The 10673-nt window shown below is 34.5% G+C and overlaps 1 protein-coding gene across 1 annotated transcript; it reads right to left on the reverse strand.

Annotated features, from left to right (window-relative positions):
* Window positions 1–9184: 9184 nt before the first annotated feature.
* LOC134257381 (uncharacterized) lies at window positions 9185–10390 on the reverse strand. Its single transcript, XM_062740006.1, has 2 exons — window positions 9882–10390; window positions 9185–9748 (listed from the first exon to the last, which is right to left on the reverse strand). The coding sequence occupies exons 1-2, from the start codon at window positions 10366–10368 to the stop codon at window positions 9438–9440; spliced, it is 798 nt and encodes a 265-aa protein (XP_062595990.1). The 5' UTR covers window positions 10369–10390; the 3' UTR covers window positions 9185–9437.
* Between the last annotated feature and the right edge of the window lie 283 nt (window positions 10391–10673).

Consider the following 10673-nt stretch of genomic DNA (forward strand, 5'->3'; position numbering starts at 1 on the left):
AATAGAGAATCAGCATAGTTTGTGCGCAATAAATAAACAATTGTTCCCAACTAGGTGGTACTGTTTACGTAGCTCTCTGGTCGTCAATTCTTTTTTAAGACCAACGAGCTACAGAACTACAACTGAGTAGGAGTATGTTTCATGCATCTCTGGTTAATGTAGGGCATAGAAGTATTGCACCAAAAATTTAAACCTTGGACCCCGACTCCGCGGGTATAACATAATTTCCCCAAACTTCGTTGAGGTGAGCTAAAAATGAATTGTAATAAAAGATTTTGAAGAAAGGGGTTCTGACAAAACTTTTTTCCAAAGTCTTTTAAGTGAAAATTTTAAGTAAATGAAATATTATTTATAACAATATTCTTTATATCTATAACAAAATTCTCACATTTATAAAGTTCGGATGTAGAATAATGTCGGTCAGGACATCCAAGTATTAAATCACATGGCATTGAATCAAAGTTGTGCTCATCACCATGAAGAACAACACATTCTCCTGAGATAAAAGGAACAATAATACTGTTAAATTTGATGTATCTTCAGAGCACATTCACTTTATTTCAACAATTCAACAACTGCGTTCAGGGAACATATACTTCTATGTTAACTTCACTTAATATTTCAAAAATGCTTGACTCCTCCATTAAGAAGACAGACAGATGGACTGTGGCAAACGAAGAAAGTGCACTTGATTTATTTTTTCGCAAATAAAATAAAATCTTTCATTTAAAAAAAAATTATCGGAAATATTAAAATACATTCTTATACTAGTAAAAATTAACTCTTAAATTTCTTATGGCTAAAATACCAGAATATGTAGTGCCTAAAGGGACAGGAGAATCTCCCTCACTTTTCCAAACTGTAGAATTTTTTCTCAAAAGGCTACCCCCCTCTGTTTTGGGGCATATTCAAACATGTGTATAGTGCGGAATGTTATTATAAAGCTCAGTCAGGTAGTGTTCATTTTGTCAAATATTTCTCTGGCTGTCTCCCTTCCTTCCTTCAAAATGAACACTTTCTGAGCTGTATTATAACATCCCCACTAATATGAATTAAAGTTTGAGTTTATGTTCCTCAAACGCCATATTGCTTCAACAAATGTTAGATGGAAGAATTTTGCAGGTTTTTTATGTATTCTCAAGCCAAAATGGGTGCTTAAAATTTACCAGTTTATAAAAACTTTAGTACCTGGTTTGATCAAGCTCTTTTGTGTACATATTTCACCGAGTTTCCCGGGATAATTCTTTATGGAAGCACACAGGTAGTCAGGTGTTTTTCCTCTGCAATTTTTGGCTTTAGCCCTCTTATTCCATTCTGTCTGGTTCGAGGGACATTTATTGACTGCCACTAATGAGAATGTCTGTGTTTGAATTATCTTTGGAAGCAGAATAAGGAACAACCAGAAAATGACTACGCCTTCCATATTTTTACGATATTTTTTTCCATGAAAAAAAAAGATATTCTTGTATTCAATGATTTTTTATTTCCTGAAAAGAAAAGGAAAGCTTTAAATGTACATATTTATTTTTTTTTATATACCTTGCTGCATTATTTTATACATCTGATAAACATTTTGTTTCTTATATTCATCATTACAAACTTAGTTAGTGCATTATTAGGAATTCTTCAAGCTCTGTATGGTACCTTCCCCTTCCCCATTTTGAGATATATGTTTTGATTTAACTGTTTTAAAGTATATCTAAAATATAAAATTCATTTTAAGATTCGTCGTTTTCTTAAGTGTTGCCAAATTTCGGTGTTATTTTGTTATTATGCTTGATACTAATTGTTATTATTTATATACTGAATTGATTATGGATATTTCCGTTATTTCCCGATCATGACAAGGAGCACATGGCAAGTCTGACCGGTCAGCAGGGGATACTCACTCCTCCATGTCACCTGATCCCACCTCTGATGTTTTGGAAGTCCGTTGACTGTTGACCGTTGGACGCTGTTGACCGCAGTAACAACATGTATGAGTCTTTGTAGTATGTGGTTTAATGGGTTTTTCCCTTCTTTTCTGATCCTGATGCTTCGCATCGTTTCTCGGTTAAGCCGATTTTTTCAGTGTGTGTATTTCATCCTGAGGATTCATAGTCTTCACTTGTTCTGCTGTTTTTTTTTCTGCTGCTCGACAGATGTCCGCATATTTTTGAAATGACAGTCCAGATTCTTGCAAAAGTTTTTTTCGTAAAGTGTTGTTTTTTATTCCACACACAATTCTGTCCAGTATTATTTGGTTAGCCCACTGTCCAAACTCACAAGTCAGTGACAACTAACGAAGTCGCCTTGGTAACATATGAATCCATTGTTACTCCTGTTTCTTGATGCTTGTTGTGAATATATATTTCTCAATTTCTCATACAAAGTGCAAGCTATTGAGTAGCGAAAAAGTTAAGAGACATACATGTAAAGCAGATGGTGAATCAGATGAAAGGGTAATACTACTAGTAAACAATTTTTTTTAAATGGTGATCAGGATGGAAAAGCTGGTTATCTCGTTTGTCATACAAGTAACTATTTAATATTTTTTAGTTTTCCCTTATATCTATATAGTAAGTAAGCTGGCAAATGTGTACAATACAACTTCATATAGCAAACACGTGCACGTGAGAGTAAAAGTTTAGAATGCTTAACCGAACAAGAGGTATTCTATAGTGTCTTAACCATCGGATTTTAGCCTTTGCATTTTTGCCAACGTAATTTTCCTTAAGGCGTGGTTCTAAGGAAGACCATATGAGGGAGCCCGTAAATACCAGAATATTCTAAATTTTGAGTGCTTATGATTCTCTCTTAAATACTAGTATACATGTATATTAAAACATTGAAAACCCTTGTTAATACACTCAACTAATTTTGAGGACATTTAAAAATTTTGTAGAAAACTAGTTTGCTGAGTACCTATTCAAATCAACTTTCGTTTTGAACTTCCTAAAACAACTTTTAGATCATGTCGCAAATACTCAAATTTATTGCCGTTAAAAAATCTCATTAATGTAACAAACGTCTAGTAACTTGCCTTACAATATTTGCTGGTGTTTCTCGTCTATAGTTGCCTGCTAACAAATAGCATAAATGAAGTCACGATGAGCCACAATATCTGTGCAGAGTTGTCTTTCGTTCCTTTCTAAGGAAGCCCTAACAAGGTAATATTCATAGGCTTTCTCAGATAGAGTCGCGACCTTTTATACAAGAGCACATCAGACTTGATTAAATTTAAGTTAAAATATCACTGTGCAATTCCTGGAGAGAAATTTTGATTGGCTAAAGGTCTGTTTACAAAATTACATCGGAAAAAATCATAACGTTTTTACCAAAAAAAAATTGTCAAAATTTTACATAAACAAATTGCATTTATTCACTTTAATATTTAAAAACTGGTTTTCAAGTTTTAAACCCGCATTTTTTTTTAAACTTTGTTCTCTGCTTGGGATTAGCAGATGGCATGAAAGATATGGACAATATTCACGATCAAAAGTCCATTAACATTGGCGTCGGAAGCAAATTGAAAGGAAATATCAATTTCCCAAGCACGAAAATCCTATATCGGGGGGGGGGGGGGGGGGGGGGGTCGAACTTCAGTACCAAAATTTTTTTCAAAAAACCACCACTTTCCCAATTCTTAACATATACTGCAACGTGTCTGTGGAAAGTGGGGGGGGGGGGGGGGTTGTTGACTAAGCGTTATTTCGCCTCCATGTGGTGCCATGGAGGCGAAATAACGGAAAAATTTCTCGTCAATTCAGTGTATTTGAAAAGTGGACTAACAATTATTTTAAAATACGTCAGTCAGCATTTGACTCAATCATAAATTGTATTTGCTGAGAAGGTCATTGTATCGATCATAGATCTTACGAAATGATGACTTTAAACGAGACTGCTGATAGTCTTGTTTCACCAACTTGTTTGTCAATAATTTTGGACATTGTTTATACGTAGAGCACACTCTTGTGAATCGAATCAACTGAAAAAGATAAACTCCTCATGCAGGTGATGAGGGTTTATTGTTTCACAAGTAAGGGAAGTTAACGATTGAAAAGTTAAAGCCATCACGTTTTTCATAGAGCTTGGTAGTTAGATAACCAATGTTAACGTCTTTTTCAAGTAAAATATCCACATATGAAACAGAAATACATGTGACAGACTGTGTGGCATCTTTTATCTCGAGCTCACCGGGATATATGATACCATCATAAGAATGAAAATTACCATTTTTTTTATTGACAATACGTCGTCGATGAAGGATATGGAGATAACGAACAGTATTCAAAATCAAAGTCCATAAAACAATACAAAATAGGAACAGAGCAAACACGAGCCTCCAAAACATCAGAGATGGTATCAGGTGTCATGAAGGTGTGAGTATACCCTGCTGATCGCTCACACCCGCTGTGTGCTCCTTGTCGTGATCGGAAAATAACGGAAAAGCCATCGTCAATTCAGTGTATAAATAATGGACTAACATTAGGTATGAAAATCCTCGGTCAACATTTGACTCAATTAAAAATTGGGATATATCGTATCGACATAGGAATGGAAATTACTTTTGTTAATTGATAATACGTCGTCGATATATCTAAATGTCGAGTTGAAGGTCACGGCAAGTGTTTTCTTCTTTTCACGCATAAGATATTGCATTAATTCTGCTTTAAATGAATGCAAAAAAGGTATATTTCTAAATTTTGAGTTAAAGGTCACAGCAACTATTGTCTTCTTTTCACGTATTAGATTTTGGACAAATTCTGATTCATATCAATACAGAAATAGGTCTTCCAATAATGGGGCGCAATTCGTACCCATGGGAAACCCAATAAATTGTTGGAAGATCTGGTAGATATTATTAATCAGAAACCCAAGCATCTTTTTGTTGTCAACTTCAGAGTACTTGTGTGTACAAACAGAACGTTTTAACAACATATTTTTGCTAATAAACAATAACAAGGTATGTAAATTTATGAGTTTTTATTGAAAAAGCAGTTGTCAAGGAATTAAAAAAGCAAGAACTTGCATCTATCGTGGGGAATGGTTGTGTATAAAGTTGAAATGTAAGTTTTTAATCTGTTGGTTTTGGTAAAATCTTGTGTTCTCAAATTGTCCAAAAGTTCCTTGGAATTTTTAAGTATCCAAATCTGATTTACACCACTTCTTGAATACTCAGTATGTTGTTTCACAGACTTGCTGAAGCAACAAAATGTACCCAATCTCTTATTAGATTGTGGCTGTTAGTTATTTTATCTTATCACAACACCCCCTCACCCTTTTTATGACAGGCAGCAGTTTTGGGCATTTTGTATATATATATTTTTATCTTATAATGTTTATAAGGGTGTCAACTTGAATACATGAATATTTTACCTTGTGAAGGTTTACAGGGTTTGAATTCGTATTCTAATCTGGTTAACCTACCTTTTCCTATGTACATTATGGTACAATGACATTATGGTGCTGAGGTCAGACTGTGCAATAATTTGCCTAAGATGTGGTATACTCTATATTTAAGTCTCCTTTTTCTGACTCCAATATTGTTAACTGTGTTTTATTTCTTTCGTCATTTACTTTAATAAAGACATCTTTTACTTCTACACGATGTAATTTGTTTTTGCCCGATTTAACATAAAAACAAGCAGAGAAGTTTGACAGGAGAACTTATGAACATGAATGCAAGAAGATTGTGAATAAAATATAAGTTGAAAAGGTTATACCTTCAAGAAACTAGCATTACTGAATAGGAAAAGATACAGAAAATTGTTTATTGCATGCTATAATCTATTTATTTTTCCCATGGTAATATATATAAATGTACAAGTATGTTAAATTAGAGCTGTTACCCTAACTCCACCTCACTTTTTTTGTGTTTATCCTCTCTCACCTCTTCCCCCTTTATAGGTCACCTGAGCCAAAGGCTCAAGTGAGCTTTTCTGAGCAAAATGTGTCCGTCGTCTGTCATCGTCATTGGCGTTGTTGGCGTCGTAAACTTTTCACATTTTCATCTTCTTCTCAAGAACCACTGGGCCAATTTCAACCAAACTTACTACAAAGTATTCTTGGTAAAGGGGAATCAAGTTTGTATAAATGAAGGGCCACACCCTCTAACAAAGGGGTATAATTATGAATTAGTGAAAAATTAATTACATTTTTTAAAAAATCTTCTCAAGGACCACTGGGCCAGGAAAGATGAAACTCATGTGGAATCATTCTCAGGTAGTGTAGATTCAAGTTTGTTTAAATCATGACCCCCGGGGGTAGAGTGGGGCGACAATGGCCGATCAAAGTTTTACATAGGAATATATAGGAAAAATCTTTAAAAATCTTCTTCTTAAGAACCATTGGGACAGGAAAGTTGAAACTCATGTGGAATCACCCTCAGGGAGGGTACATTCAAGTTTGTTCAAATCATGACCCCCGGGGTAGGGTGGCTCCACACTGGCCGATCAAAATTTAACATTGAAATATACAGGAAAAATCTTTAAATTTTTCTTCTCAAGATTCATAGGGACAGGAAAGATGAAACTCATGTGGAATCATCCTCAGCTAGTGTACATCCAAGTTTTTTCAAATCATGACCACCGGGGTAGGGTGGGGCCGCAATGGCCGATCAAAGTTTTACATAGGTATAAAGGAACAAGAGGCCCACGGGCCTTATAGGTCACCTGAGTATTGTGTAACAACTTTCAAACAATAAACTTTGGTTCGTGTTTTTAACCAGATGCCATGAAATTTACAATTCACAATTTTGAAAGAGGCACCATTGCTTATCATAATTATAAACTTAGCATGCTTACTCTATTTACTTAATACCCAGAGGTAGATCAGAGTAACGAAGAGAAAATGCACTTCCACTTTATAATCAGTTTTGTACCTCTCCCCAAAGGAACCACTGACCCTGGGGCCACATATTTCCAAATTTTGCAAATTTTATCATGAAATGGTTGATAAATACCAAAAGGCAGATTTCAAAGCATTAATTTATTTTCAGACTATGCACCCCACCCCCCCACCCCCAACCCAAAAGGGCATAAAAATTGACCATTTTGCTACATGCACCTTTCTTTATCATAAATATATATACTTGGATCATTGGCATAAAACCCAGAATCAAAGGAAAGGATTTTCAAAGAACTAATGTAATATCACTATATAATAAATAAAGCCCCGTCCTAACACCAGAGCCCCGACCCTGGGGCCATAAAATTCACAATTTTGGAAGAGGCACTTTTGCTCATCATAACTATATGCTTAGTTAGTTAATTTAATATCCAGAAGCAGAGAAGAAGATTTTCAAAGAATAAATGTATTTTCACTATATAATCAATAGAGCCCCACCCTAAAACCAGAACCCCTGACCCGGGGGTCATAAAATTCATAACACTGGTAGAGGCACTATGTACTTAGTTTATTTTATGCCCATAAGCAGAGAAGAAGATTTTCAAAGAATAAATGCATTTTCACTATATAATCTATGTAGCCCCTCCCTAGCACTAGAATCCCTGGCCATGGGGCCATAAAATTCACAATTTTGGAAGAGGCACTCTTGCTTATCATAGCAATAGGTCACCTAAGTTACTCAGGTGACCTAAATATCTTAAAATATTCTTCTCAAGATTCATAGAGACAGGAAAGATGAAACTCATGTTGAATCAATCTCAGGTAGTTTACATTCAAGTTTGTTCAAATCATGCCCCCGGGGGTAGGGTGGGGCCATAATTGCCGGTCAAAGTTTTACCTAGGGATATATAGGGAAATCTTTAAAACTTTTCTTTTCAGGTACTGCAAAGCCAAGACTAGTGATATTTATTTGGAAGTATCCTCAGATAGTGTAGATTCTAGTTTGTTCAAATCATAACCCCACGGATTCGGTGGGGTCACAATGAGGGAAGTTTTACATTAAAATATATATTTTTTAAAATCTTCTTCTAAAGAATAGCTAAGACATGATTAGTTATATTTATATGGAAGCATCCTCATGTATTGTAGAATTAAAGTTAAAATCATAACCCCTAAGGGTAGGAAAGGGTCTCGATGATGGATCAAAGTTTTACATAGGAAAATAAAGGGGAAAATCCCAATAATAGAAAATCTATGTATAGTCATATTGACATCTAAGCATCCTCATGTATTCAAGTTTTAAATTTGTTTAAATCATGAGTATACTTTTTGGTATCTCTGGATAAAAGTACTATAGCTAAGATATGGGATCAAGTTGACAACGCAGAGATCCTTAAAAATGAAGTGTATTATGAATGTATACCAAATATTCACATGAATGTAATTGGAACAACTTGTAATAATAATAAAAACTAATAAAACACAACTTAACTTTTACACTGGGCAATGCCCCTTTCTAATAAAAATTTATAGAAAATGTATAATATTAGTACGAATTCTTAGAAAGTAGAAATGAAAGTATGCATTGCATATCAATTAATATATTGTACTGTCTGTATATATGAAATCCCTAACAAAATCCATCATCTACGAATTTAAAAATAAAAGACTTGAGCTTTAGCTTAGGTGAGCTTAAAAGATAAAATGTTCTAGGATGATTATACATTTTAATTGCTCAAAATTTTTTCTATCCCATTCATGTTATTTTTTGCGTTTTTTTCCCACTTTCTTTTTAGATATGGTGGTCTATTAAACTTTAAACCCTTCGCATTTGTAATTCTTTCTAAAGGTTTTACCATTCGTTTGTTTTCTGTGTGGGACGGTGGTAAACAATTGACAAAATCACTGTCACATTCTTTTCTGTGTCTTGTTAATGGGAGAATGGTCGCTATATCACAATGGTGAACAAGTGCAGGAAACACAGCGTATACATCATATGAAGCTTTAAAAAGTGCAATATATAGTACTTCATGTTTCAGTTCTACTGTATCACTCTCTTCAATAAAATATTCAGGATACTTTTCCACACAACATTTTATACTATCCTCTGTTAACTCTGCTGAGAGCAATCCGGTCCATGGCATCATGTCTTCGTTTTTGTTGTAAACTCTTACAAACATTATATAAGTAAGAACATAGTAAAGTTCATGATTCACCTCGTGCATTCTTTTAAAATGATTAACTAATGCTGTCACAGATGCTTTGGTGAAATCCTCATTCGAGAAGAAGTCATGATGCTGACAATACATAAACATTAAAAATGGATTACCCACAAGTCCTGGATAGTGCGACAGTTTTGAGAATACAGATAAAAACTCGATGTCTTTAAACCAGCAGCTTGGATCACGAACGCAGTGGCCCTCTTTTTTCAACTCTTTCCAAATCAATAACATTTCAGCTTTATCGAGATGATCAAAATCGATCAAATTTTTGGTGTCCATAATCTGTACCCTACCTAATTTCAAGATTTCGTCGTACACATTTTGATGAATTCCCAATAAAACTTTTAAATGTCCATTGCTTTTTTTCATGTGTTTCTGATTAACACATTAAGACATGGTCGGAAGAAAATGCTTTACAGTTAAATGTCCCAAACAAATTATCACAAAAATTGAAGTTTTTTTGTCATTTTCATATCTAATACGTTCATTTTCAACAATATGTTCATCAAACCAAACCGTCTCCCAACCTTGGTCCTTATATATATCTTGTATATATCTCATAGACGTTGTTTTGCCACATCCAATGGCGCCAATACAAATCACAATGCCAGATGTGTCCAATAGTGCCATGGCTGAATTGATGTTCTTTGTCACAACTATTCCATTTTCAACATTATAGTTCGTCTTCAAACTTACAACTAAAATGAAAAGGAAAATTTATAATTTAATTGACATTGTATCATTTCAATATTAAATTTCCTTTAAATTCTAAAATTGGTAAATAATTTATGTTTTATCTTTATATATTATAAATAAAAACAATATTCCTACTTTGAATTTTCTGTTTCGATGCATTACAATCAGCTTTATTGGAACTAGCTGAATCCCCTTCTTTAGAAAGATCTCCAAATTTATCACTCATTCGTCCATACATTTCCTGAAGATATGGAACATCAACTTGATCCTCGCAATACAGATTCCACAAAATGCGGATCCTCTCTATGTCAGCTCCAACAGAATGATCCTCATCCTTAGGCTTATAGTCCCATCCTGTCCCAGGAGGTTTTATATTGCGACAGAAATTTATCAACAAGGTAAAAAGAATCCCTATGTCTAAATTGTCATAGTCCTTAGTATCCTGTACACTTTCCAGAACCTTTAACAATTTCTCGCCAAAATGCTCATTGATGGATACAGAATAAATTATTATCTTTTCTTTCAAATCCCACACATTAAGCCCAGTTTTCAAATAAAGAGTAAGACAGTGTGCAAGTCCAAGAATTTTTGAAAGAATTCTCATACGTTCTTCATCGTCCATCGTTGAAATCTTTCGCACAGAATCTTCTACAATTATCAAAATTTTGAGCAGGGAGGGATCTTTAAATATCGTGCCACACTTGCTGTGACACGGGGCTTCGGTTTACACGGTCTCATCCGAAGGACCGCCCCATTTAGTCGCATTTTACGACAAGCAAGGGGATACTGAGGACCTATTCTAACCCGGATCCCCACGGGGCTGGATTTATTAGAGGTATAAAAATGAATTTTGAACATGAATGGGTCAAGTTTCCATTCTTCGTTAACGTTAAATGATGGAAACGTTAATGTAAAATCTATTTCATT

The sequence above is a fragment of the Saccostrea cucullata genome, unplaced genomic scaffold (assembly GCF_032062105.1).
Source record: "Saccostrea cucullata isolate Sc308-1 unplaced genomic scaffold, CSIRO_AGI_Scuc_v1 ctg884, whole genome shotgun sequence".
Taxonomy (NCBI): domain Eukaryota; kingdom Metazoa; phylum Mollusca; class Bivalvia; order Ostreida; family Ostreidae; genus Saccostrea; species Saccostrea cuccullata.

Coding starts and splice junctions, on each gene's coding strand:
- LOC134257381 (XM_062740006.1), bottom strand. CDS start 10,368: ATGGACGATGAAGAACGTATGAGAATTCTTTCAAAAATTCTTGGACTT. Junction 9,749..9,881: donor ATCGAAACAGAAAATTCAAA/GTAGGAATATTG, acceptor TTTTCATTTTAG/TTGTAAGTTTGAAGACGAAC.